Source organism: Tachypleus tridentatus, chromosome 7, assembly GCF_004210375.1.
Source record: "Tachypleus tridentatus isolate NWPU-2018 chromosome 7, ASM421037v1, whole genome shotgun sequence".
NCBI classification, from domain to species: Eukaryota; Metazoa; Arthropoda; class Merostomata; order Xiphosura; family Limulidae; genus Tachypleus; species Tachypleus tridentatus.
In genome coordinates, this window is record NC_134831.1 from 101,162,053 (window position 1) to 101,188,708 (window position 26,656).

A 26,656-nucleotide genomic window follows, 5' to 3' on the forward strand; every position below is an offset into this window, starting at 1 on the left:
GGTTCTCAAGACTGTTAATATTATTAAATATTTCTTGAGCTGTCGTGTTACACAAAATAAAAAGTTATATGACCATCAGAAATATTTCTATTTTACTGGAAAAAATCAGAACCGTGGACACTTTAATAATACCTGACTGCATCTCTAACCTTTTCTATTTTTAAGTAGTTGAAAAGCCAAGGCTATTAATTTTGAATTAACTCAGATTGTTAACTTCATTAACTGAACAGAAAAGTAAAATTGGCCATGATTACTGAACACAGCAGTTTCTTACCTTTTTTTTTTTTATTCGCGGACTTCTTGAGTATTAACAGTTTTCGCAGTGAACCTCTTTCAAGCAGTCATAAATTTTGTAAAATAAAACAACTTTTGAACGTGTGAATTTCTTAAAATAAAATATTTCTGAAGCACACAGTGTGCAACACATTTACAGTAGGATCAGAATGTCTGTTATTGTCATTAGTTTAGAGTTACTACCTAATAAAACTGATATATAATTAATGAAGCATAATAAGAAACTAAAAACAAAACTATTTAACTAAATCTAATAAAACTTATGCGCTAGTTTTGCAAAACACAGGGCATCAAACTTCGGTTCAACAGATCAGATATAGTCTTAAACCTAGCTCTGCATTTAGCTACTTACTTCCGTAAAAATTAATAAATTAGAAGCAAATTAAAATACTGATAAGAATTAGGCCCAGCATGGCCAGGTGGTTAAGGCACTCGACTCGTAATCTGAGGGTCATGGGTTCGAATCCCTGTCATACCAAACATGCTAGCCCCTTTTAGGGCCCGGCATGGCCAAGTGTGTTAAGGGGTTCGACTCGTAATCTGAGGGTCGTGGGTTCGAATCCCGGTCGCACCAAACATGCCTGCCCTTTCAGCCGTGGGGGCGTTATATGTGATGGTCAATCCCACTATTCGTTGGTAAAAGAGTAGCCCAAGAGTTGGCGGTGGGTGGTGATGACTAGCTGCCTTCCCTCTAGTCTCACACTGCTAAATTAGGGACGACTAGTGCAGATAGCTCTCGAGTAGCTTTGCGTGAAATTCAAAACAAACAAACTGATAAGAATTGTAGGACTAGGAAGGTGAAAAAGACACCATTACCAATCATGAATCCACCAAAAATATCTCTCGAACTTCTTAAGGTTTATGAACTACCAACTGGAAAACGCTGACCAAAAACAAGTTTTCTTCAGTCACCGAATTTCTGTGCAAAAAGTAAGAAGACAATCATTCGAAAATATGTAGACGGTTAGGTTAACGCAAATAGTCAAATACAACGCATTTGTGTCTAATGGTTACTTTTACTTCTATCAAAGCTTTATTGACCTCTTGTGGTATAGGTGTCAGCCATTATAATTTAATAAAGAAATTCATCGTTGAAACATTCAAACAATGAGTGAAAATGAAGTGGGATAGATGATCTACGATCAGTTATTGAAGTTAAATGAAACTTGCACAAATGGAAGGATTGTTCCAAAACCTTGTATTTATTAGGACTCCAGTGTCCTACACTTTATTTTACATCAGTGACCTCTATAAAATTGATAAAACGATAATGGAACATTTCTACAACACAATTTCAATGGAATACATTTCTCAGTACTTATGGCTTCAATACACAAAATACAATCAATACACCTAATTTAAAACATTTTCATTAATCTGCAAGTTTTACCAATAAAATAATCTAAAACCTATATGTAATATGTATTACAATTATTTTAATACTAAAATATTTAAAACACCAACAAATAAGTAAATTAATCTTATATTAAAAACTGATTTTGTAATTTCAATACCAAATTATTATTGATAAATCTTCATTATTACAAAAACATACCAGTTTCACATACAAAACATAAAGAACTTAAGAAAAACACAAAGTGTTATTCATCACATAAACAGACACCTTAATATCTCTTGGAGAAATATTTTGAAAACAAGCAAGATTTCCAGAGTCATAACAATACAGTACCATAATACTTAGTGGTATAATTGTGAAATGTTCTAAAGTAGTAAACACAAGAATGTTTTTATATAAAAAGTTATTTTAGTTTATATAATAAAACATACTTTCATTGTTTGTGAACAATCACAAACACTTGAATATTCAGTACGTAACAGTACGTAATGTTAAAAATCATAAGACAAAGATTTTATTTGAAAATTCTGTTTATTTAATGAGCACAAAACTTGCAGAACGTAATGTCCTTACTTTACTGCATCAAACCATTTTAACTTGTTTCCATCAAATAAATATTGCAAGAACATAATAAAATACCATTTACTCTTTCAGTTCACAAACACAATTTTGTAGTGTAAACATGTCAAATAAAACGCACAAATGAGAGCAATTCTTAAAAGACGGTTGTAATAATGAAGTTGCAGTAAGTGTACAGTATTGTAAGGAATTACATCAAATCACATTGGTCACAAAATTACTGTTATCAATGTGAATAAACATTCTTTAAAAACAAATCAGCAAAACTAGTTAAACTTTAGGACATAAGACAAGATAAACAGAGGATATTCAATAAAACAGAGATCTTTATTCTGATCTATACAACTTGGTATACTTTATTACTATTTAATATCAATGATGAAGGTTTAGCCATGACTATATTCTGGAACGTATTCAAACTATTATGGATGAAATACATTGCACACTGACTTGTAGTACACACAAAATTACATTTATTAAAATATATTTCTGTTTTCTTGAAACTGGTTTTTCACTTCATGCAGGGACCTGAAAAGATTAAAGTATATTATACAAAATGTACAGGATTCAGAAGAAACTGGTAAACTATTGCAAAAGTATTGATTTGAAATAAAAATGTACTGAAGAACCAAAGTTTAAAGATGTAAGAAGGCATGTGTGACAAAGGAGATATATACTTCAGAGTAATAATTAAAAACTTTGACTAAATTGAAAAAATATATATATATTCATTTAATAACAAATATTGGATGAACCTTTATGTCAGGTAGTGAGACTATAGAGGCACATACTTTTTTGGTAGAATGTTTTTAAAAATTACATTTAATTTATAAACCAGGAACCTCTTATTTTCATATAATATATGACACTATTGAGTTTTGTATACAGAGAAGAACATTTTATTGAACATAAATTACCAGTAGAAACAGGAAAACCAGTTTTTTTTTGTCAAATATTTTCACTTTTACTTCCATCACAGACATCCGAGTCATAAGTTGAAAACACAGAACATTAAAAAAACATTTAATCAGGTATTCTGATCTTTATGGTAGGTAATTTTAACCCACAGTTTTATTATTAACACTGAAATGTTACATAAACATTAACCCACAGTTTTATTATTAACACTGAAATGTTACATAAACATTAACCCACAGTTTTATTATTAACACTGAAATGTCACATCATTATTAACTCACAGTCTGATTTTTAGTAATGAAAGATTACATTAACATTCTGTTCTCCAGTTTGTTTCCTTTATGTATGAAATATATCACCAGCATACAACAAACAAACATTGCACAGTAATTCCAAATTATTCAGCTTAAAGAACAATTGGTAAACATGCAATTTAAAATATTAACTTTTTATCATTCAGTTTGTAGCTAATACGGAAAAATCTTTTATTCTAACTAAATACTTTTTTAACAACCGATATTAACAATTCTCTTTTTTGAACTGTACATCTAACAAACAGTCTTGGGAAGAGATTAAAAATAAAATTACAAACCTTAACAGATCAAATTTTCCTATATACTCTAAATCGTATAAATTTTCAAAAAAGTCAAGATGTTGACATTTTGTCAGTTGGCATGTGACCAATATCTCCAACTGTATAGGCAATGACTCGTCCACTTGGTTGAATAACTATCCAAGAGATGCTACAATTGTGAAGTGAAAACCGTAACCATGCTTCAGGAGGAAGCTGTAATGCCCTATAAGAACACAGCATAATTAAATACAAGTTTTATTGCTGTACTGCCTGGGTATAAATACAAGTTTTACTGCTGTACTGCCTGGGTATTTACTCATTTTCTTTGTTAATAATTTTTAACTGATAACAAAAACACAATGTAAAAACTGAGAATATGGGATAAACCATGTTTCTGTAACTTCAGCTTTTTAATCTCAATATTTCTTAGCAACAGCATTTGAACTAGTTTTTGTTCATCCATGATTAGGAACATGGAAAACTAGTGTAGAGATACTACCATGGAAAACCAGTATAGAGACACTACCATACTCTCAGTTGTTCATGGTATATTAGGTAGGTTATTCAAAGACTTTACATTATATGGCTTTGACTACACCAACTTTCAAATAATTCACTTTATTCATTCATAATTATTACAATGACAAAAACCTTCCTATACAAGTCCATTTATCAGTGTTTTACAGCCATTATAAACAAACTACAGGAATCACAAAGTCAAAAAGAAATAAAACTGTGACTATACTACAAGAGCACATGAGATTTAATTAACTGAAAATACTAATAGACAAACTGTAAAAGTCACTGTACATGTAATTTCATGAGTATTGTTAAAGTATGTGATGTTAAAGATGTTTTGGGTCTCTCAAAATTTATAATTGATGAAATTTGTTGAGTAGAAAACACAAGTAGAGAGTTGTACACATTTAAAATAACAATATAATTCATACCAAAACTTTACCAATCATAATTAATTTTGTATACACAAACATAAATAGTTTTTTTTTATCATTATCACAAAAGGTGTAAAGTGCCCATATCAAAACAATAATATCAGGTCATTCCATGATGTTCTAACCTTTATCTAGGTGTTTTCTACATTTTACCCAATGGAAATATAATTCCTGATGTACTCTCTCCTGCACATGTGACCACAGTAAAACGACGCAGTTTGAACACTTGTACAAACTTATACTTTAGAAAAGAAATTTTTACTGGTCTTTTCTTATCTCAAAGTTACCCAGTAAACAACATTATTGGTGGTGTGTTTATTTTTTTTTTAACATGTTAAGATACTTTTAACATTAGTGTTAATATTTAGTACAATTAACTTTAGCATTGTTGGGTCTTTAATGTACATGGTACTCAATGTCCCTGACCCCAATATACAGTACAGTGTGATGACACCAAGGAAAGAGTTGTATTACTTTTCCCATCTGATTTGTTTCAGTTTTTCTCCTTTATTTCAGTATGATTTTGGAAATTCTTTAGAATCACTGAATTACATTCTTTTATTGAACTAACTTATGGAACAATTAAAAACTACCACGAATATTAACTAGTATACAGTTATAACTGTATCAACTTAAGTTATTTATATTTCTAACTAGTACCGTATTGATGTTAATTCTGTACAGGTATGCCTTGTACAGTTATAACTGTATCAACTTAAGTTATTTATATTTCTAACTAGTACTGTATTGATGTTAATTCTGTACAGGTATGCCTTGTACAGTTATAACTGTATCAACTTATATTCTGGAGCTGTTTTGAAAAACTATCCTGCAAATGTAAATATTCACCAAACTTATGTGAGAAACTACTTGGACTTGACCTATATTTATGAAGTTACTCAGAGATGAATATATTCAATAAACTTTAGTTTTAAGTTCAACATGGCTTTGTTAATATATTACAAACAAAACTAAATCTCCTAGTATATCTTAACATATCCAATTTGAATAATTTCTAATTTTCAAATTATCTGAAATCCTATTAGTTTTTCTGAACTTTGTGCAAAGCTACTTGAGAACCACCTACATTAGCTGTCCATAAATTTGATAGACTAGAGGTAAAGCAGTTTTCAACACCACCCACAACCATTTAAGCATTATAATATGATGGTCAATCCTACTATTCATTAGTAAAGACCATCATATTATAATGCTTAAATGGCTGAAAAGTTGATCATATTTGGCTATGGAATTCCATTCCGCAAATGCCAGGTCACGAGTCGAGCACCCTAAACATCACATCATGCCAGGCCCTCTATGAATTAATTTTTACCAGCCGAATTTAAGGTAAACTAATGTCCTATTTTCTACTAACTAAATCATAAGTTTTTCCCACCAAATTATTTATTTATTTCTATTTTTGCTATACAGTTCTTAAAGTCACTGTTGTCTTCTGGCTTCTTCTGTGAATTTTGTTTCAACTTCAGAAAGACAGACTCAGTTCTCAATGATTAAGTCTGAATCACGTTTTTGGTTAACGTCTGTTACTTCAACTGAAATTTGTAGCATTTTCTCTAGCCTTTTTCTATCACATCTTTAAAACATTTGGTTAGAAGATACACATCTGTACTTCATCACTTCTCACAGACTTCTCTGGTCTAATATTTGTACAGTCATGTTCCTGGCTTCTTTAACTATTTCATTTATTTTATGTTTTACTGTTTTTTCTTTAAAAAAGAGCAAACATAGGTTATGCTTTTGATTTACAGTAAATTTATCTTAATAACTATTATAAAATGCTCCATGTTTATTCTTCAATATAATTATTTGTTGTAAGGTATTTTTATCTAGATTCCATCTAGAAAAATGCTTTAAACCCTTTGAATGTTTTTTTCACAAAATACGATTTTCACATATTAATCATGAACAAAGGTTGAAAAACAAACTCACCAGCAAAGCAATTTCTCACCTGCACACAAAATAGCGAATTACATTTGCATGGCAAACTAACACATCATAGCTGTCTTTCTCTTGATCAGGTGATGCCCTGTGGAAATACTTTCTAAAAGCTGCTTCAATCCTTGCACCATCTTGATAAAACTGCTGTTAAAAAAAAAATTTGTAAAGGTGATGTGACATAACACACAAATTTCTTGACATTGTGAAAAGGATTGTTTTTATGAGTAGGTTTGGATAAAATAACCAGTACAGATAATTTTAAATGTCACCAAATCATATGTTTTTCATTTCATCATGATATGGGCAAATTTTATGAATAATAAGAACCAGTATGACCAGTAAAAAGCTCAAGATACGTTTTTACTGATGAACACCATGATATAAATATCATATCTTAATTTATGTTGTGTGAGTATTTGTTTGGCTACAGTCTCAAGTTTTGGAGCTGCCAGGACTAAACTTTGCCATTTGACTCCAAGTCACTCGGGGAATGTCCTTATCTATATGATGTAGCCTCAGGCATGACTGAAGTCTTAGAGTAGGCTTTCAGGGTCACCGAGCTTGAACATAACTTTAGATTTACACATTCTGGTTCACTCTGGCACCATGTTCGAAATTGTGTTCATAATCCCACTTCAACTCTTGCAACAACAAACTTGGCACCCACATTCAGGTGCCACAAGAGTATTGTAACTGGGTTTTTGTACATCTTACTGGAGATAATGGAGGAGTTCTACTGGTACACTGGGGCCTCTGTGAATCAGGAATGGACTTTATATACATAAAGAAGATAACTAAACTATGTGCACGTGTGTGTGGGTGTGTACACACACGTGAAGTCACCTGTTTCTAATTTAGCTCCTTGCAAGTATTATTTGAATCATTTTCATACATCTTTAATGCTTACATGAATAAAGACAAAATAAACTGAGTAAATTTGAAATCATAATATTATTTACACAATTCTTATTTACATGTTTATTTAAATTTCACTAGCAAAATGATTTCAGTTAAAGCTGCATATTTCAGTAAAATATAATGCACTAAACGTTTATTTTACAGTTGTTGTTGTCATCGTCATTTTGAATTAAGCACAAAGCTACACAATGGGCTATCTGTACTCTGCCCACCACAGGTATTGAAACCCAGTTTTTAGTGGTGTGAGTCTGCAGACATATCACTGTGCCACTGGGAGCCTTATTTTACAGTATCTTACAAGTTCAAAATCTCTATGAAATACTTGGGTATTCCATTAAAACAGTGGTTTCCAACCTTTTTTATGCCCCGCAACCCTAAAACATTTTTATATGTTCTCACACCCCTCGCAGTAATTACTTATTTAAGAATAAAGGTGAAGGTGGCCAAAACAAATGTTATCTCACACCCCCTGGAACGCTATCTTGCACCCTTGGTTGGGAACCACTTCATTAAAACAACAAAGACCTATGAGACCCATCTCAGCAGAGTTAACACAACCTACCAACATAATAAGTCATTTATTTTCAGGCAGTTAGCATTTAAAATTGATTTGTTATTAGAATCAGGAGAATGTAGAATGACACAATTAGCTTTAATGTTTCTTACCTGAGCTTCGGGTCTCCAGTGGCCAACTGGAGGTTCCGGAGGGATCGGAGCGCCTTCACGTATTAAGTCGCACGTTTCTACTCTCACTCCTTCCAGATGTTTCTGTATCATCTGTGATGTCTCTAATGCTCTTAGCATGGAAGACTGGATAATCCGGGTAAATGGGAAACCCAGATTTTTTATCCGCTTCCCTGCTATGTCTGCCTGTTCTTTGCCTGGAGAAGAAAGGTAATTTTTAACAATTTACTACAATATCCCAAGTAGTCTTACTGCATTTATAACCAAATCTAAATACTTTAAATTAACCGTATGTAAAACAATATACAAAGATGACTTTCATAGCACTGAAATATAGCAGGTTACAAGATTCAGTTTGACAATGTACTCTCCTGTCCTGAAAGTAACAAATATTAATTTATTGTTAGCTTAATTACTACCACATATAAGTGTACTGCAGTATAAAAAACTAAAACTTCACATCTAACTGGAGACCCAGCTCTTTTCATAATTTATGGATGTAACATAAATAATAATGATAAAATTAACATTATACTATCTCTAAATATCTTATAATATTAAGGGTCTAACAGATAATCTTTTTTATTATATTACACTTGCAAAAATTCACTAAGAAGGCATATCAAACTTTTTATTTGCTGTGATGTGAAAATGAGGCCCATCATAAACTGTTATAATAAATTAGGTTACTCAAATCATATTATAACTTTTACACCAGTTATAATTTACTGGTGACCCCACCACCTTTTCTTTTCATGACTATGTTTGTATAAAATGACTAACAAAGGTTTATTATATTTGTTTATTTTTTGCCATGCTGTTTGCCTGACATTATGTACAGTTCTTAGCTGTCAAACAGATTACTAAAAACTCAATTTTTATCAAACTACTTGTTTCTTTAATTAAAGGATTTACAATATACAGACAACTCTTAATTTAAAAATGTATATAATATTCATCAGCTTATTTTAATCCAATTACACTAGCTTGTGTGTTTCACTACAATTTAAAATGTGTTTTGCAGCATTTAAAAGTAATTGTGTTCTATAAATTGGTCAAGAGCATGCTAGTCAACATAAACCTGTGCTTAAAAAACACTTGAGGAAGTTGTCTGATTATGATATATCATACTCTCGGATTGACGTTTGTTCTACAATAAAACATTAAATATTTCACAGTAAAAGACAGTTATAATAATATAATAATAATATTTATTACCAATAACATCATGCTTCTACTAAATAATAATAATAATAATAATATTTATTACCAATAACATCATGCTTCTACTAAATAATAATAATAATAATATTTATTACCAATAACATCATGCTTCTACTAAATAATAATAATAATAATATTTATTACCAATAACATCATGCTTCTACTAAATAATAATAATAATAATAATAATAACATTTATTACCAATAACATCATGCTTCTACTAAATAATAATAATAATAATAACATTTATTACCAATAACATCATGCTTCTACTAAATAATAATAATAATAATAACATTTATTACCAATAACATCATGCTTCTACTAAATAATAATAATAATATTTATTACCAATAACATCATGCTTCTACTAAATAATAATAATAATAATATTTATTACCAATAACATCATGCTTCTACTAAATAATAATAATAATAATATTTATTACCAATAACATCATGCTTCTACTAAATAATAATAATAATAATATTTATTACCAATAACATCATGCTTCTACTAAATAATAATAATAATAATATTTATTACCAATAACATCATGCTTCTACTAAATAATAATAATAATAATAATATTTATTACCAATAACATCATGCTTCTACTAAATAATAATAATAATAATATTTATTACCAATAACATCATGCTTCTACTAAATAATAATAATAATAATATTTATTACCAATAACATCATGCTTCTACTAAATAATAATAATAATAATATTTATTACCAATAACATCATGCTTCTACTAAATAATAATAATAATAATATTTATTACCAATAACATCATGCTTCTACTAAATAATAATAGTAATAATAGATAATATTTATTACCAATAACATCATGCTTCTACTAAATAATAATAGTAATAATAGATAATATTTATTACCAATAACATCATGCTTCTACTAAATAATAATAGTAATAATAGATAATATTTATTACCAATAACATCATGCTTCTATTAAATAATAATAGTAATAATAGATAATATTTATTACCAATAACATCATGCTTCTACTAAATAATAATAATAATAATAATAATATTTATTACCAATAACATCATGCTTCTACTAAATAATAATATAATAATAATAATATTTATTACCAATAACATCATGCTTCTACTAAATAATAATAGTAATAATAATAATATTTATTACCAATAACATCATGCTTTTACTAAATAATAATAGTAATAATAGATAATATTTATTACCAATAACATCATGCTTCTACTAAATAATAATAATAATAATATTTATTACCAATAACATCATGCTTCTACTAAATAATAATAATAATAATATTTATTACCAATAACATCATGCTTCTACTACATAATAATAATAATAATATTTATTACCAATAACATCATGCTTCTACTAAATAATAATAGTAATAATAGATAATATTTATTACCAATAACATCATGCTTCTACTAAATAATAATAGTAATAATAGATAATATTTATTACCAATAACATCATGCTTCTACTAAATAATAATAGTAATAATAGATAATATTTATTACCAATAACATCATGCTTCTACTAAATAATAATAGTAATAATAGATAATATTTATTACCAATAACATCATGCTTCTACTAAATAATAATAGTAATAATAGATAATATTTATTACCAATAACATCATGCTTCTATTAAATAATAATAGTAATAATAGATAATATTTATTACCAATAACATCATGCTTCTACTAAATAATAATAGTAATAATAATAATATTTATTACCAATAACATCATGCTTCTACTAAATAATAATAGTAATAATAATAATATTTATTACCAATAACATCATGCTTCTACTAAATAATAATAGTAATAATAATAATATTTATTACCAATAACATCATGCTTTTACTAAATAATAATAGTAATAATAGATAATATTTATTACCAATAACATCATGCTTCTACTAAATAATAATAATAATAATAATATTTATTACCAATAACATCATGCTTCTACTAAATAATAATAATAATAATATTTATTACCAATAACATCATGCTTCTACTAAATAATAATAATAATATTTATTACCAATAACATCATGCTTCTACTAAATAATAATAATAATAATATTTATTACCAATAACATCATGCTTCTACTAAATAATAATAATAATAATAACATTTATTACCAATAACATCATGCTTCTACTAAATAATAATAATAATAATAATATTTATTACCAATAACATTATGCTTCTACTAAATAATAATAATAATAATAATATTTATTACCAATAACATCATGCTTCTACTAAATAATAATAATAATAATAATATTTATTACCAATAACATCATGCTTCTACTAAATAATAATAATAATAATAATATTTATTACCAATAACATCATGCTTCTACTAAATAATAATAATAATAATATTTATTACCAATAACATCATGCTTCTACTAAATAATAATAATAATAATATTTATTACCAATAACATCATGCTTCTACTAAATAATAAATAGTAATAAGAATAATATTTATTACCAATAACATCATGCTTCTACTAAATAATAAATAGGAGAAACAAAATTATATACAATTTTGAGAACTTGATAAAAACAACAAAAGTTTATTACAGTGGTTCTTCATGAGTGCAGACCTACACACTCAAACTTATGAGTGCACTTACATATGAATCGAAGCTAGATATTTTGCACTCTACAAGAACAGTTTCAAGTCTTCCCAAGCAATATTAAAAAAAACAAAAAGTACATGTTTTGTGTTCCTTGGTTCATGTAGTAGTGGTTTCATGTGGCCTAGGCTGCCCTTTAGCTTTATAACCCAAAAATCTTCCCTGTGCATGATAAATTAGCTCTAGAATTACAGCAAAGAATTTTAGTCTCTGGTAAAGTGTTGTTATGAAGTCAACATAACAATAAGCAGTAACTGCTGTCTTTGTATTGAAAGCAGATGTGAATTAATTTTATTAGTTATGTAGACTACAGAAACAATCAGTTTCTCCACTTTAAATCATTTCAGTACCACACACACACATAAAGGTTTGTTACTTTATGAAGTACATACTTAAAAACAATTTATGTTAATTTACTAAACTTATCACAACATCAAACCACCAGCCTGAATCTGCTCAGCTGAAAATGGTATCACAAATATTGTTATCTTTTTCACAAGCTTTAAATGTAAATCCTGAAATTAAGGTTTAAATTAATGTATTTTTAAATAATTTTCTCAAATATTCATTAAAATAGTATTCTGCAGCATAATAATGGCAGCTGAAACCCCTGGTAGAAAAACTATATATAAAAACAAACATAACTACTACCACAATATATCTCTATGCTAAACCTCTAGATGTCATTATAGTTCAAACATATTGACATATATGTGTATTAAAAATCTTTTGAATGTGATGAAAAATAAAGGTTAATTGAATCAGCACTTATCTGAAAAACATACTATCCATTTCAGTACAGTAAATTAAAAAATACCTAACTCTGTGAGCTTCCTGTTACAGTCGTCATTGGCCATAATATACTGTCCATGTCGTATCAATATCAGATGTCTCGATGCTTTAGGTGTAGCTTTTACTAGCTGGACATTATACCTGTTTTGTTCCAAAGGATCACCGTTCTTTGGAGGTTTCACCAAACTATGTGGATCCCTCCTATGAATGTATAAGAGAAATAAGTAAACTTTAGTAAGTTAAATAAAGCAAAAATTAAATATAATCCTGCTTCACACAAATAACTATAGAATAATGTACACTCTAATTTAACTGATACCAGACACCTTAAGGTTTCAGTTTTGTTTTCTACTGAAGTTTGCACACTTACAGCAATGTGTTTGGAATTCAGTATACTTATAGAAATATTTTAGTAACTTGGATTGAGATAATTTACAAAGGAAGTTCAGTAACCTTACAGTGTAAAATCTGCTAGTGATTCAGAATCCACACAGCTTATATTAATATGCTAGTAACTGAACCAAACAGTGTACAATAAAGTACAAGTTATTGAATGCATACAATTTATAGTAATGGTTCAGTAAATGTATAGTAATATGTTACCAAACTAGCCTAGATAACTTGTATTATTCGATAGTTGAACAATTACCACATTTTACGCCTTGTAAGATGCTACATCATGGAAGACGCACCCTAATTTTGGAGAAACAATTCTACGAAAAAAATATTTTGACTCTGCATAGATGCAGCCTTGACTTTTTTCAACTTACTAAGTAAATACAGTCAAATACATTATATCTTTTACAGTATATCAACAGTATTAATTACACTGAATGTTTTATGCTATTGAAAATACTTGTAACTGGTAAGTCATGAGATTATGATCTGTACAAGAGACCATTTTGAGTAGACCCTTACCTTAACCCATCACTTTTGTCTCTGAAGATACACAAGGATTTTTCAGGGTATTTTTAAAGAAAAAAGTGTATCTTACAAGGCATAAAATACAGTATATACTAGTAACTCTGAATTCAGAGAGCCATGTAGTTTGTATTCTATCATCCTAGTTCACAGAAATACTTAATTGACTCTGATGTGTGTGATACCATAGGTATGAGTGAATTTGATTGACAGTATTATATCAAGCAATTTACCTGATACTAAAACATGTATTAAGATCATATATATGACACAACTGACAATTCTTAACTTTTTACCAAATAAATAATTAATTAAACACCATATTATTAGTACTTAGAAATAAAGGGAAACATATAACACAAATAAATATTCTATTCATAACTTAATTTCTCTACTTGACAAAACAACAAATTTCTACCAATACTTTTTTTCTAATACTGTTTCTTAAGTGTATAAACATTAAAAAGTCAGTATTTTCCTACACATAAAATATATTTCTAATAGGTATGCACTTACCTCCTTTCACATAATAGCTTCTCTTGTTCAGTGCTGTCTTTTATTCTTTTGCTCAACACTAGCCTTGTAACCCCCATCCAATGTGATTCTACTTATAAGCATGTAGCAATCCTCCACCAACAGAAGAGCAACATACTCTCCTGATACAAGTTACTCACTGAACCCTATTGAACTTAATCTTTACTTCAAGATTAGCTGCAAAAGAAGCAACAGAAGTGGAGATGAAGGGCAGAAAGTGTTAGTGGAGGTAAGCACCTAACAGAAATATATTTTCAGTGCAAGAAAATATTAATTTATGATATAGTACCTTAACTTCCTCATATAATAGCTAGAATCCCATATTGAAAAGGTTAAGAGACCAGTAAAAAAGTTACCTAGATAAGCACCCTTCAGACAGCATCCAAAAAATGTCCACCGAGTGTGACCTCTTTTGAGAAAGAAACACACTATGAGAAACTTCACAACATCTGTACCAGGCACACTCTTTACCCAAAAAGGTAGCAGGTGTAACAAAATTGGATGAAAATTAGTTGGAGCATATCCATTAATATATGTATGTATGCTAATTGTTCCAATTCAACACCCAGAAAGTCACTTCCCAAATGTAGCAAGATAGAAGGTTTCTATATAGAGCAATGGTAGAGAACAGTAAATAGATGTCTCTCTCAGTGTAGGATGGACAAATCATACTCGATGGGCCAACTCCAATCCAAAATCAGGTAGTACTGGGTATTCATCATCGATTCTGCAATAGATTTCTCTACCACCTTCACCTCAAGCCTATGACATGGTAGAGAAGATGTTTTTCATTTACTGACTAAGCAAGGCAAATGTGCACAACCCCTCAACCAACACCAGCCACTTCGAAAACCAACATCCATACTATAGGAGGAAAGGAAAAGCCCATGTAATGGTTTACTTAAGTTCAAAACCAACTGGAATTCTAATTCCTAGTCCAGCTCCATGCACTACCAGTGCCCTACAAGTTGCAACTAAACAATTGGTACCTCCAGTTCCTTGCAATACCAAACTCCCAAGATTCAGTTTGATAGAGGAGATATGCCAGGATACCCTGGCCAACTAATACACCATTTTTGATCAAGATGGGGGCTTCCACCCACCAAGAACTTATTCTCTATTGAATGGGAGTGATCTCAATCAAGAGGAAGCTTTCATGGTCCATCACCCCAGTAGTAAGCAGTAAAGGTTCTCAAACTCCACTTAAAAAAGGGAGTGAACATGTTGTGGAGTCAGGCATGGTGGCATTGAAGACTGTACAGTGGGTGACCATGATAACCTTATTCTGAAAAACAGACCACATTTATTGAAGGCATAGCAGAAATGGGCAGCTGTCCCTTCATGCTTTGCTCATGATATTTCATAAGACATTATAGTCTGGTATAGACATTTATAAAGAAATATACCTCAAGGAGAATCTACTAGCAGAGTTGTGAAACACCTCATCTCAACAGTGTGCATTATAGACCTGGATATTTTTATACTACTGGTAGGTTCAGTCCATGAGTTTTTTTTCTAGTGGGGCATCCCAGCCAATATTATATATATGCATACTCTGGTGGTTATAGGTCATACAGTGTGGATTGCTTGACTAACAACCAGTGAGGGGGATCCACTGCCTTTAAGGTTCATGATCCTGTTGGGAAAGAGGGAGTGAGAGAAAAGGACCTTAATAATTCACATTTAAACTGTTTTGTGTAAAATGGCAACAGATGAAATACAATATCTAGATGAGGAAGAAATGATCACACAATGTAGGTAACAAAAGGTGATTTCAGTGTACTCTGTATGTCCAATCGGATGATCTCTTCTAAAGATAAACCACCGGGGAAATGGTAAGGCTGTCTAATCTGGTAAGATGACACCTGGTGTACACATTGGAAATCAGAAGAAAGTAATGCATACACCAGCTTGATAAGTTGAAGAATTCAACACATGAGGATAGAAGGTGAAAGGTTTTGTAGGGAAGATGGGGTTTAGGGAAATGAATAACTGGAATCAAAACCCACAATGAAGAGCAAAAAAAACTGGACATAGAAGTCTATCCAGATCTGAATGGGAATATAAGTGTGAAATAGAAAAGAGAACATATGTGTGGTGGTAAAGTGCAAATGAAATGGTGACAGCAATTTTGTATAACCTCCAATGCCCACAGACTAGAAGTAGGAGGAAGTAAGTTTTAAGGAAGAGATGGTAGACAGAATACAATGAAAAGTAACATAGAGCAGAATGGATTATGAATATCACCTTTGGTAAGAGTGAGACTGAAGGATAGGTACAGAGGTAGTGGTTGGTCCAAGCTTGACTGAGATCATCCATAGCCAAGGACTGGGGATGAAATACCACAGACCAGAATAGTGGTAATTTGTTATGTGATAAATGCATCCATATGAGAAGAACCCCACTGAGGGACCACACTTTGGGAAGACCTAGTTGGATGAGAAAAACCTACCCACGACAAGATTGAATGCACTGTGTATAAGACACGTAACTAGACACGTGAAAAAACAATGACCCCAAAAAAAGGTGTTACAGTGTCCAAAAACACAATGAATGGAAATGAGTGCAACCCTGTATACTGATGTGTGAGACAAATGTTGAATAATCAAAATGGATCATGACCAATTTGCCCTGAACTGAGGGAAAGAAATGATCCAAAGTTTGACATTAGTTCCAAGATGATGATATTTAAATTTGCCTTGACCAGACAACTATGACCTGAAAACTCCTAATGCTCCAAACTCATACGTGAAAAGGTGTAAAATGCATGATGAGTAGGTAGAAGTGGAACAGCTAACATGGTGTTTTTTCTGAACTGATTTGGAGAGACACTGACAATTTGTGGAATCCCAACAAGAGAGTAAAGCACACAGGATATGGTGACAATGAACAGGGGAAGGTGAAGTCTGAGACAACCTGGAAACCAAGGAAGAAATGAAAGAATGTTGCTATACAGATTGTCTGTGACTCTAGAGATATCAAAAAACAAAATAAAACAGATCTCCATAAAAATGGTGCCACTCGAAGGTTGTGCAAATAAGTTATTGGTAGGCACAAATGAAACAAAGTTTGTTCCTGATCAGAACATCCCAGCAGCAGAGGAGCCATGTTTGGATAGAGAGGACCAAGGAGGATAAATATGCCACTGTGTAGAATATGAGGATATGAATGTCCACTAAAAACCCCTCTGGGGATCAGTGAAGAGCCTCAGTGAGAGGTGGGTGGTAAACAGATACCAAAGGCTCAGGTTAGGGTAAGCCAGAGTCTGGAGAAACCTAACCAGCAATTCAAAGTTGGTCCACTATAGTTGCATTAAAGACTCCAAGGGTTTGAATTACTAGAAGAGGAAAATCTACTTGACAATAACTCTAAACAAAAAGATCCAAAGCTGAAGGGGAAAAAAGGCATGCTAGAACCAGCATAATGGAGCTTGGACATGTCAGCATGTAACTGATATGTGGAGGGAGAGAAAAATGAGTTATTCCAATGTGGGAGCCATGTGTAAAAGTGAAAATGTAGGGTAATGTGTGACAGGAGGTGTACTTGTGAAATCATAACCAAAAAAGCCAACAGAGATCTGGCTGCTTCCACAGGAAATGTATGGGATTGCACAACATAAGAGAGAGAAGGCTCTTCAAATAACTTAAACAAGTTCTTCTAGAAAGGCAGAGTATTCATGATGAAACTTTGTAGAATGTATAACAACTACAAGTAACTTGATAAATTGTTTAGGCAGAGTATTCATGATGAAACTTTGTAGAATGGATAACAACTATAAGTAACTTGATAATTGTTTAGGCAGAGTATTCATGAAGAAACTTTGTAGAATGGATAACAACTACAAGTAACTTGATAAATTGTTTAGGCAGAGTATTCATGATGAAACTTTGTAGAATGGATAACAACTACAAGTAACTTGATAAATTGTTTAGGCAGAGTATTCATGATGAAACTTTGTAGAATGGATAACAACTACAAGTAACTTGATAAATTGTTTAGGCAGAGTATTCATGATGAAACTTTGTAGAATGGATAACAACTACAAGTAACTTGATAAATTGTTTAGGCAGAGTATTCATGATGAAACTTTGTAGAATGGATAACAACTATCTGTTGCCATCCATTCTACACAGTTTCATCAGGGAAGTTCTTGTCCAAGTTTGGAAGAAGATTGTTGTCTAATGTAGTGTTCAAAGTCCCATCACACTAAGGCTGAAACCTCTTCAGCTGAAAGTATAGAACCTGAAGCCTGAGAAACAGTATTTGAACTAGTACTATTCATAGATCAAATTAAATAGTTTAATCCAACTGAAATATTGAATTATTTCAAAATTGCTATTCTGAGAAACAACAAATATTAAGCTGGTACAAATATGAGAAACAAATAAACCATGAATGAAATTCAACAACAACTAAAAACAGAGCTTAAATGAGAAGCGACACTTAGGCTGAATAGATTAGAGAGAATAACCTGTGTAGTTAGAGTGTGTTGCACTCCTACTATTGTGGAGCATTACTACATGCTTACTTGGATGTGAACATGAGAAGCCATTATGTAAGAGAAGGCAAGACAAAATATTTGAATTATGAAACTTTCCTATAACACAAATATCTTCAAAAAACAAGACCTCAGAAATATTTAAATTTCAGAAACTTTGCGGACAGAAAAGTTTGAACAAACATTTATCACTTTTCACAGCAAATACAAAATAGAACATTAACCACAATTATCCAACATCAAATTACTTAAAACATTAACCACAATGATCCAACATCAAATTACTTAAAACATTAACCACAATGATCCAACATGAAATTACTTAAAACATTAACCACAATGATCCAACATGAAATTACTTAAAACATAAACCACAATGATCCAACATGAAATTACTTAAAACATAAACCACAATGATCCAACATCAAATTACTTAAAACATTAACCACAATGATCCAACATCAAATTACTTAAAACATTAACCACAATGATCCAACATCAAATTACTTAAAACATTAACCACAATGATCCAACATCAAATTACTTAAAACATTAACCACAATGATCCAACATCAAATTACTTAAAACATTAACCACAATGATCCAACATCAAATTACTTAAAACATTAACCACAATGATCCAACATCAAATTACTTTAAAACATTAACCACAATGATCAAATTACTTAAAACATCAAATTACTTAAAACATTAACCACAATGATCCAACATCAAATTACTTAAAACATTAACCACAATGATCCAACATCAAAATTACTTGAAAACATTAACCACAATGTTCCAACATCAAATTACTTAAAACATTAACCACAATGTTCCAACATCAAATTACTTAAAACATTAACCACAATGATCCAACATCAAATTACTTAAAACATTAACCCCAATGATCCAACATCAAATTACTTAAAACATTAACCACAATGATCCAACATCAAATTACTTAAAACATTTCTCAACTAAACAAGTTATAGAATCTGTTAAAACTTCTGTTTCACATATGTAATTTTAGTGCTAAAACTACGTTTAAAAAAAAGTAATAATTGTAAAATTATACAATCAGTAACATGTATAACATCTGGATTTACTTACAAAACAATTAGTTTTATTATAAAATGGTGATTATTTATATATAAACTCAATTTTCCTTTCAAAATTAACAAAATAAAACACTTCTGTTCCTAATGTTATGTAATATTTTATTAAATATAAAGACAAAATGATAACAAACTAACCTGTCCCAGTTGAAATCCCACTTAACAAATAAATCAGGATTATTTTTTAACAATGTATTAGTTTGCGGTTTCTCTTCAAAAATTCCCCAAAGAAACCCTGCAGACACACCACTTCCTGCAATTCCAAAAAACAACCGTCTTCCAAATATTCCAACCATGTTTTCTTCCCTTTTCTACTATCTAAATATATACATAAACAACAGTGTTGTAAGAAATTACCTAGAGATACAAACTTGTTCATGTTTCATAACATGAAAATACCACAAACTAAAATACCATGAAATATAGCTTTATAAGAAACTTGGTAAACATATGAATGTTTGTGTGATTATTTAAAGTTGATTAAGTGAGAATTATCAATATACTTCATCTGAATTTATGCAAAAAAGTGCATTACATTTATATACTGTAATGATATATTCTGTACACATACACTGCTGAAACCAATCAAGAAACAACTGAAGTTTTCTATACTACAGCAACAGCAAAACTATTGAATTATATCAATGGCATCCTTCAGCACACGTTTGTGCCAAAACTTCCGTCAAGCAACTAGCCATGCCCGCTTTTATGGACGTTTAAGAGTTATATTAAAATGAGGAAATTGGCATTTGCAGCGATCGGTTTGAACAAGGGCAAGGTGACCCAAAATAATGGTAAAATACACCATGACCCAATTCAGACATTTCCATGTGGTGGTATAGTGGTTACAAGTTACACAATATGTTAACAGCAGGGTAAGTACTTATGGTACTCAGGTACTGATACAAGAGTTTCAAAACAAAAACAGGCAGGTTCAGAAGATGCTTCATAGAAATTAAATTGAATATGGACAACAAAAGAAAACAAACAAATTAACCAAACTGTTCCTTAAAATATCATTTCCATCTGACACCAAACTGGCTACCTTTTCTTTTATTATGACCTATTAATAACTGCTGAAATAGAAGTTTTAAAAACATGTCTGCAAAGAACTAGTTGAAGACTAATACTTTCAAGTCTGTAAAAGGCCCAATTTTGTTATCTCACAATCTTCAGATTACTTGTGTCAACAACTATTTAAAATAAGTAACAAGAAAGTCACAAACTATTACCAGCATGTACAAACTCTTATTTTACCCCTTGAGATGATCTTGCACTCCCTGACAGGGTTGACACAGACACAGGTTCAAATTGGTACAAGATTCTATGAGATAATCATTGGTGTATATACATGTATATGTAACCCTAACCTAAGCAAAACAATTAGTACATGTTTATGACATCTGAATAACAAAAATGTCATTAACCACATGCAGAACATATATATGTGTGTTGCAAGCATAAGAATACATGGTTCTTATGTTGTAGAAAGGGTAGATCATTTATCAGAAATACTTTATGTATTCATAATTAGTTTAATGGGTACAACTAAACCAGCATGCACATTCTAGAACTTAAGTGAAAGTGAGGAAGAATATACAAAACATAACTTCATTATAACTGCTACATTTGAGCCTACGATGCTTTTCACACAATACCAGGGCTTATCAGGCTAGCTGAATGTGACTGATACATTTTTGGATAAGATGCTGTTGGTTCCAGTTTTATATAACCACATAAACATAGAAAATGATGTTGAACAGTAAGTAACCTTCTTTACCTGACTAGTGCTGTACAAGTTTAGTTGATGTGTATACTGTGATTGCTTACAATTTTAGAATTAGTTACTCCAAGCAATAAGAATTATGTTTTATTAGTTTAATTTTTATATTTTCTTTTTTTCCTTTCAATATACCAAGTAATTTTTATTCTCAGCCACAACCTCTGTATTAGTTTGTGTAATTAACCTTAAATGGAAACCATCATCAAGTAATGCTACTTATAACATCCCCACTGTTTAAAGGTTCATGAACTTACAGCAATTCCTAACAAAACAAATCAATATTAAAATAGAAGAAAAAATATTTTATTGTCTAAAGGATCAATTATCTTAAGAAAGTGTATTGACTGACAAGAAACCACAAGCTAATATGAAGAACAAAAGCTGTAACATTCTTGAAAACTTATGACGTACATATATTTTCTTATAATCATACAAGTTTTTCATCATATACTCCAATGTACACCCGTTATAATTTTATTACACTCCACTAAAAGCTACACTGGGTCAATATCATGTCATGGTATGATCTTTGACTCAATATTGATCATATAATTAACAGTCTCTCTATAAGATATAAATATCTTTATTTAACATCACAAACTCCATCATAAGTCTAATCATCTACCACTTCGTAGATGTAAAACTATATACAACATATCTAAGTTTCCTTAAGTTTTATACTAACTTTTAAAATTGTTTTTCAGTTTTAAAAACTGGTCATCTTCCATTTGTTCTCTCAATAAGAATATATTGTAGTTTGGCCATTGGATAGACTTATTTTAGCAAGGGCACCTCACATAAGCTAGCAGATTGATATAAGTAGCACTTATCCAACAGCACAAAAGATCATATACAGATGGGCCTGCAGTTCCTACTTACTATATCAGAGGTTAATTTATATGTGTTTATGTAAATTAAGTTATTAGCCAAACACTGAACATGTATGTTAGTCAGTTAGATTAGTTACATTTAACACATACCATCAGTTAAATAATGAAAATTACATTAGCCAAACACTGTACATGTATGATAGTCAGTTAGATTAGTTACATTTAACACATACCATTAGTTAAATAATGAAAATTATATTAGCCAAACACTGTACAGTACATAAAACTATATTTGTCAATTCTGTTCTGGTTCTCAGTAATTTACTATGCAGGCCCAATATTAAAAAGCATTCTTGAATAAAGGGCCAAAACCACCACTGAAAACAAGGATATCCAACTAATCATCTACAGCTGAGTAGAGATACAGGATTTTCATGATTTGTTAATTTTATTCAATGTAGACTTATAGTTGGAACTTTCAAAACTCTAGTTATATATGTTGTATATGTTCTAGTTATATATAAAAGCAAAATGTGTTACATCACTTTAGAGTTATTTAAAGACTACTAAGGTCAGTAACAAATAGCCAACTTCTTTATTACACTGTTTATGAAACTACAATTCATCTCTAAAATTTATAATTAAAAACTACAGAAAAAATGTTCTGATAAAACAAAATTATTTTACTAAGAGTGATCAAAAGGTTGAATTAATGTTATATACTATAGTTTTTAATGTATTTATGCTCTTATGTAAAAACAATAATTCATCTACCAGGGTAGTAACGTGTAATGTATGAAAGATTATAAAATTACTTGTCTGTAGCTAGAATTAAAATTACCTACATTTTAATGTAAACTAAATAGAAGATATAAAAAGATGAAGGAGTCGAAAGCGCCAGTTCTTCGGATATGTAACTTGTAGAGTTACCAGATGTCTTGATAAAACTGTGATCATACCAATTTTTAGCCAATCAGAAACAGTATTAAACCATCTCAGTTTCTCTGTACCTCCACACGAGTACAATATGTACAGTTTGCAACCATAAACAGCTCTTTCAAATTCCACTTGGAGAATCATTGACAAACAACACATCACTGAATAATGCTTCCTGCCACTAACTACATTTTCTTTAACTTAAATGTCATTGGTTAGCCATAGAAACTGCAGTATAGACACATCCAGCCATAAAAATAAAAACAATAAATTAACAATTTTCTTTTGAGTAGGTTGAACTAAACAAGCTTTTAACAAATTACGTTCAGTTTTAAAACACAGTCGAATAAATATTAGATTATTTAGCAAATATAAAAGATGTGTTACTATAATCTACACTGTATATTGGGAGGGAAAGCCACAGATTTTCACTGAAAATTTGGTAATCCTAACTGTTTGTGTTCTATCAACCAACTGGGCATTAAGTATTCAATTATAGCTATTTTAGCATTGTGAAACAAACAACCAAAGCTAACAAAATTCACCTTGGGCTGTGAAACATCACCCAGACTCTGCAAGAACGAAGTATAAGTTTACCTTTGTTTTAATTTCACATGTTTTATTGGCTAACTGATAGTTTATATTAAAAATGTAAAGATAAAAAATATTTCAAACCTATATAACCAGATCATATTCACAAGCATTTTTATTACTTATCTAACAAATTAATCTGTAAATTTAGAAACAATGTACAAGTCTATGCCATTTGACATAAGCTTCCTATACATTTAATATTTGCATAAAACATATTGAAAGTTCTTTAGAAGTTCTAATTAAGAAATTAGAACGCAGGGTCACATACAGAAGTTGTAATGGTTTCCAAACAAGACCCAAAATCCAAGCACTTTTGAATAGTTCATTATTCTTTTTCAGGAGAACACAGAGGTATGTTTATTTTCCTGAAAGAATGAAGGGTTACATTTAATAAGAGTAATGAAATATATAGGCATGGATGTCAACATCACAAAACCAGATGTTCAGTAGGAGTTAGTCTTAACAATTAGCCAATAATAATAACCGAGTTGTGAGTAAAAGGTTTATTTTGTTCAAAAAACATGTGTACAGTACATAAAAGACTTAAGTGTGATAAAAGTTAAGAAAGTCTAACCACATTTTATAAAAGATAAAATTAACAATAAAATGATGGCAAAAATATGGAAGGAAATAGAGAATCTAATTTATAATAATGTGTTTCCTAACTTGGAACTGTATACTTTATTAATTACACAAAGTCTTATAAATTATAACAGAAACAGCTGTTTCAACTACCCTTAATGTGGGGAATCCCAAAGCCTGGATAACCAAGCCAGTGAGCTAAGGTGTACCAATGGCAATATATTTTGGATGCTATTTATAACTCCATATGGCAAACGTATGCCAATATCATAATACTGATCATGCTGCTACATGCAGCAATATTTGATACTTATATAACCTGCACTTCACATTTTTTGTTATTTCACCATGCATGCATCCTTCTTAACATGTTTCACCAGCTCATACAAGTGCAGCAACAACATAGCCATCTTTAAATGGTCAAGAATTTGCAACATAAAATGTGAATCACATCTCTTAATGAACTACAGCTTGCTCTCTTATCCAGGATGTATAACAGTACATCAATAGTTTATGATGTCTTACAACACACAATTATACAATAATTATGTAACAAATAATTACATTTATTTATACAAGTTATGCAAGTTTATGCTTTAATTATTTGAATTTTAAAATCCATTCTTGAGTAACAAGATCTTCAGGGCACACATAGAGAAACAACACCCATTTTTGCATCATACATGCAAATTGTATAAATACATTGTTTTTACATTGCATCATACTTCACAAATTTTTTCAGTTATTTTAACAAAAATAAATAACACACTAGATCTGAACTGAAGTTAGTAATAAACACAGTAGTAAAATATACTAAAATTATACTACTGTCTGTCAACTTCAGTAATAAATATAAATAATTAATTAATATTACAAGAAGCCAGTCACTTATCAAATAATATTATTATTTAAATATCACAATATTTAGTTTAGAGGAAATTCTCCGAATTTCTCAAAAGGTGTTTTTGAGGTATTATTCCAGATCCCTCATCCTACTCATATTAACTTTAATAAATAAAATTGGCAATAGTGAAGGCTTAACTGAACAACGAAACATTAGCCCTGTCATTAGAGAAATGATATGGAAAGTTCAAACAGTACAATACCTACCATACACAGACAAAATACTAAATAATCCATATGGAAAATAAACCACGACGCTGACGGAAATATACATAGATCATATACTTCTCGTACAGATACCACTAACACTGGCAAAAGTACTTTAGTATCTATCACTTGGTGCAGTTAAATATTGATAAGCTGTATCAAAACATTTTTACTAATTTATAAATTAAAATTCATATCAAGAAAGTAAGAAAGAAGTAGTGAAGTACAGGAGCCTAGACCAACATCAGTTCGATCAGTTTTACTGTTAATTCATCTGTAATACACTTAACGCTGTAAGTTACAGATTTTTAAACTAAAATCCTACTCTTGGGCTGTGGCAAAAGGAGAGGGGGCAGGAGTAAACACAATGGTAAAAATATGTATTTAATATAATAAATGCAATACAGAGAGTAACTGGAGGCTTCTCACCGTAATTTTTCTTTAATATGTTTACACAATTCCACCTGTGTCTGTAAGCCTACAAATTTATCTTTCCCTCTTCGTAAACCTCTGTACAAAATTAACGTTCTAATAATAGAGATGTTTACGAGGTTTGATCAAGAGTACTGGTGTTTGATGTATCCAGTAAACAAACGAGAAAATAACTTTACACTAATATTTTACATAAGTCAGAAAAAGCTAATAGTTACATCATAAATTTGATACTGATATAGAACTGTTGAATTCATCCCTATATATATACTTAACATTATTTATAAAACCTTTTTGCCATGAAACAAGTCACGGTACTTATAACTGAAACCATCCAATTGCATTCAGTTTGTGATTAGTCCGT

At 30.4% G+C, this 26,656-nt stretch overlaps 1 protein-coding gene across 4 annotated transcripts; it reads right to left on the bottom strand.

Moving 5' to 3' along the window:
• Positions 1–1,477: 1,477 nt before the first annotated feature.
• Positions 1,478–26,656, bottom strand: Pgam5 (Phosphoglycerate mutase 5). Of its 4 annotated transcripts, none has more exons than XM_076513364.1 (7): positions 26,290–26,656; positions 20,164–20,343; positions 12,980–13,155; positions 8,219–8,433; positions 6,645–6,778; positions 3,741–3,945; positions 1,478–2,758 (listed from the first exon to the last, which is right to left on the bottom strand). In XM_076513364.1, exons 2-6 carry the CDS (start codon positions 20,319–20,321, stop codon positions 3,795–3,797), a joined length of 834 nt encoding a protein of 277 aa, XP_076369479.1. In that variant the 5' UTR covers positions 20,322–20,343; positions 26,290–26,656; the 3' UTR covers positions 1,478–2,758; positions 3,741–3,794. The 4 variants fall into 4 exon arrangements, with proteins under 4 accessions (XP_076369479.1, XP_076369481.1, XP_076369482.1 ...); XM_076513366.1 differs by having other exon boundaries at positions 6,645–6,775; positions 26,290–26,639; XM_076513367.1 differs by lacking the exon at positions 26,290–26,656 and adding an exon at positions 25,861–26,196 and having other exon boundaries at positions 6,645–6,775.

Coding starts and splice junctions, on each gene's coding strand:
- Pgam5 (XM_076513364.1), bottom strand. CDS start 20,321: ATGGTTGGAATATTTGGAAGACGGTTGTTTTTTGGAATTGCAGGAAGT. Junction 8,434..12,979: donor CAGGAAGCTCACAGAGTTAG/GTATTTTTTAAT, acceptor TTTCTTCTCCAG/GCAAAGAACAGGCAGACATA. Junction 3,946..6,644: donor ATTCGCTATTTTGTGTGCAG/GTGAGAAATTGC, acceptor GTGTTCTTATAG/GGCATTACAGCTTCCTCCTG.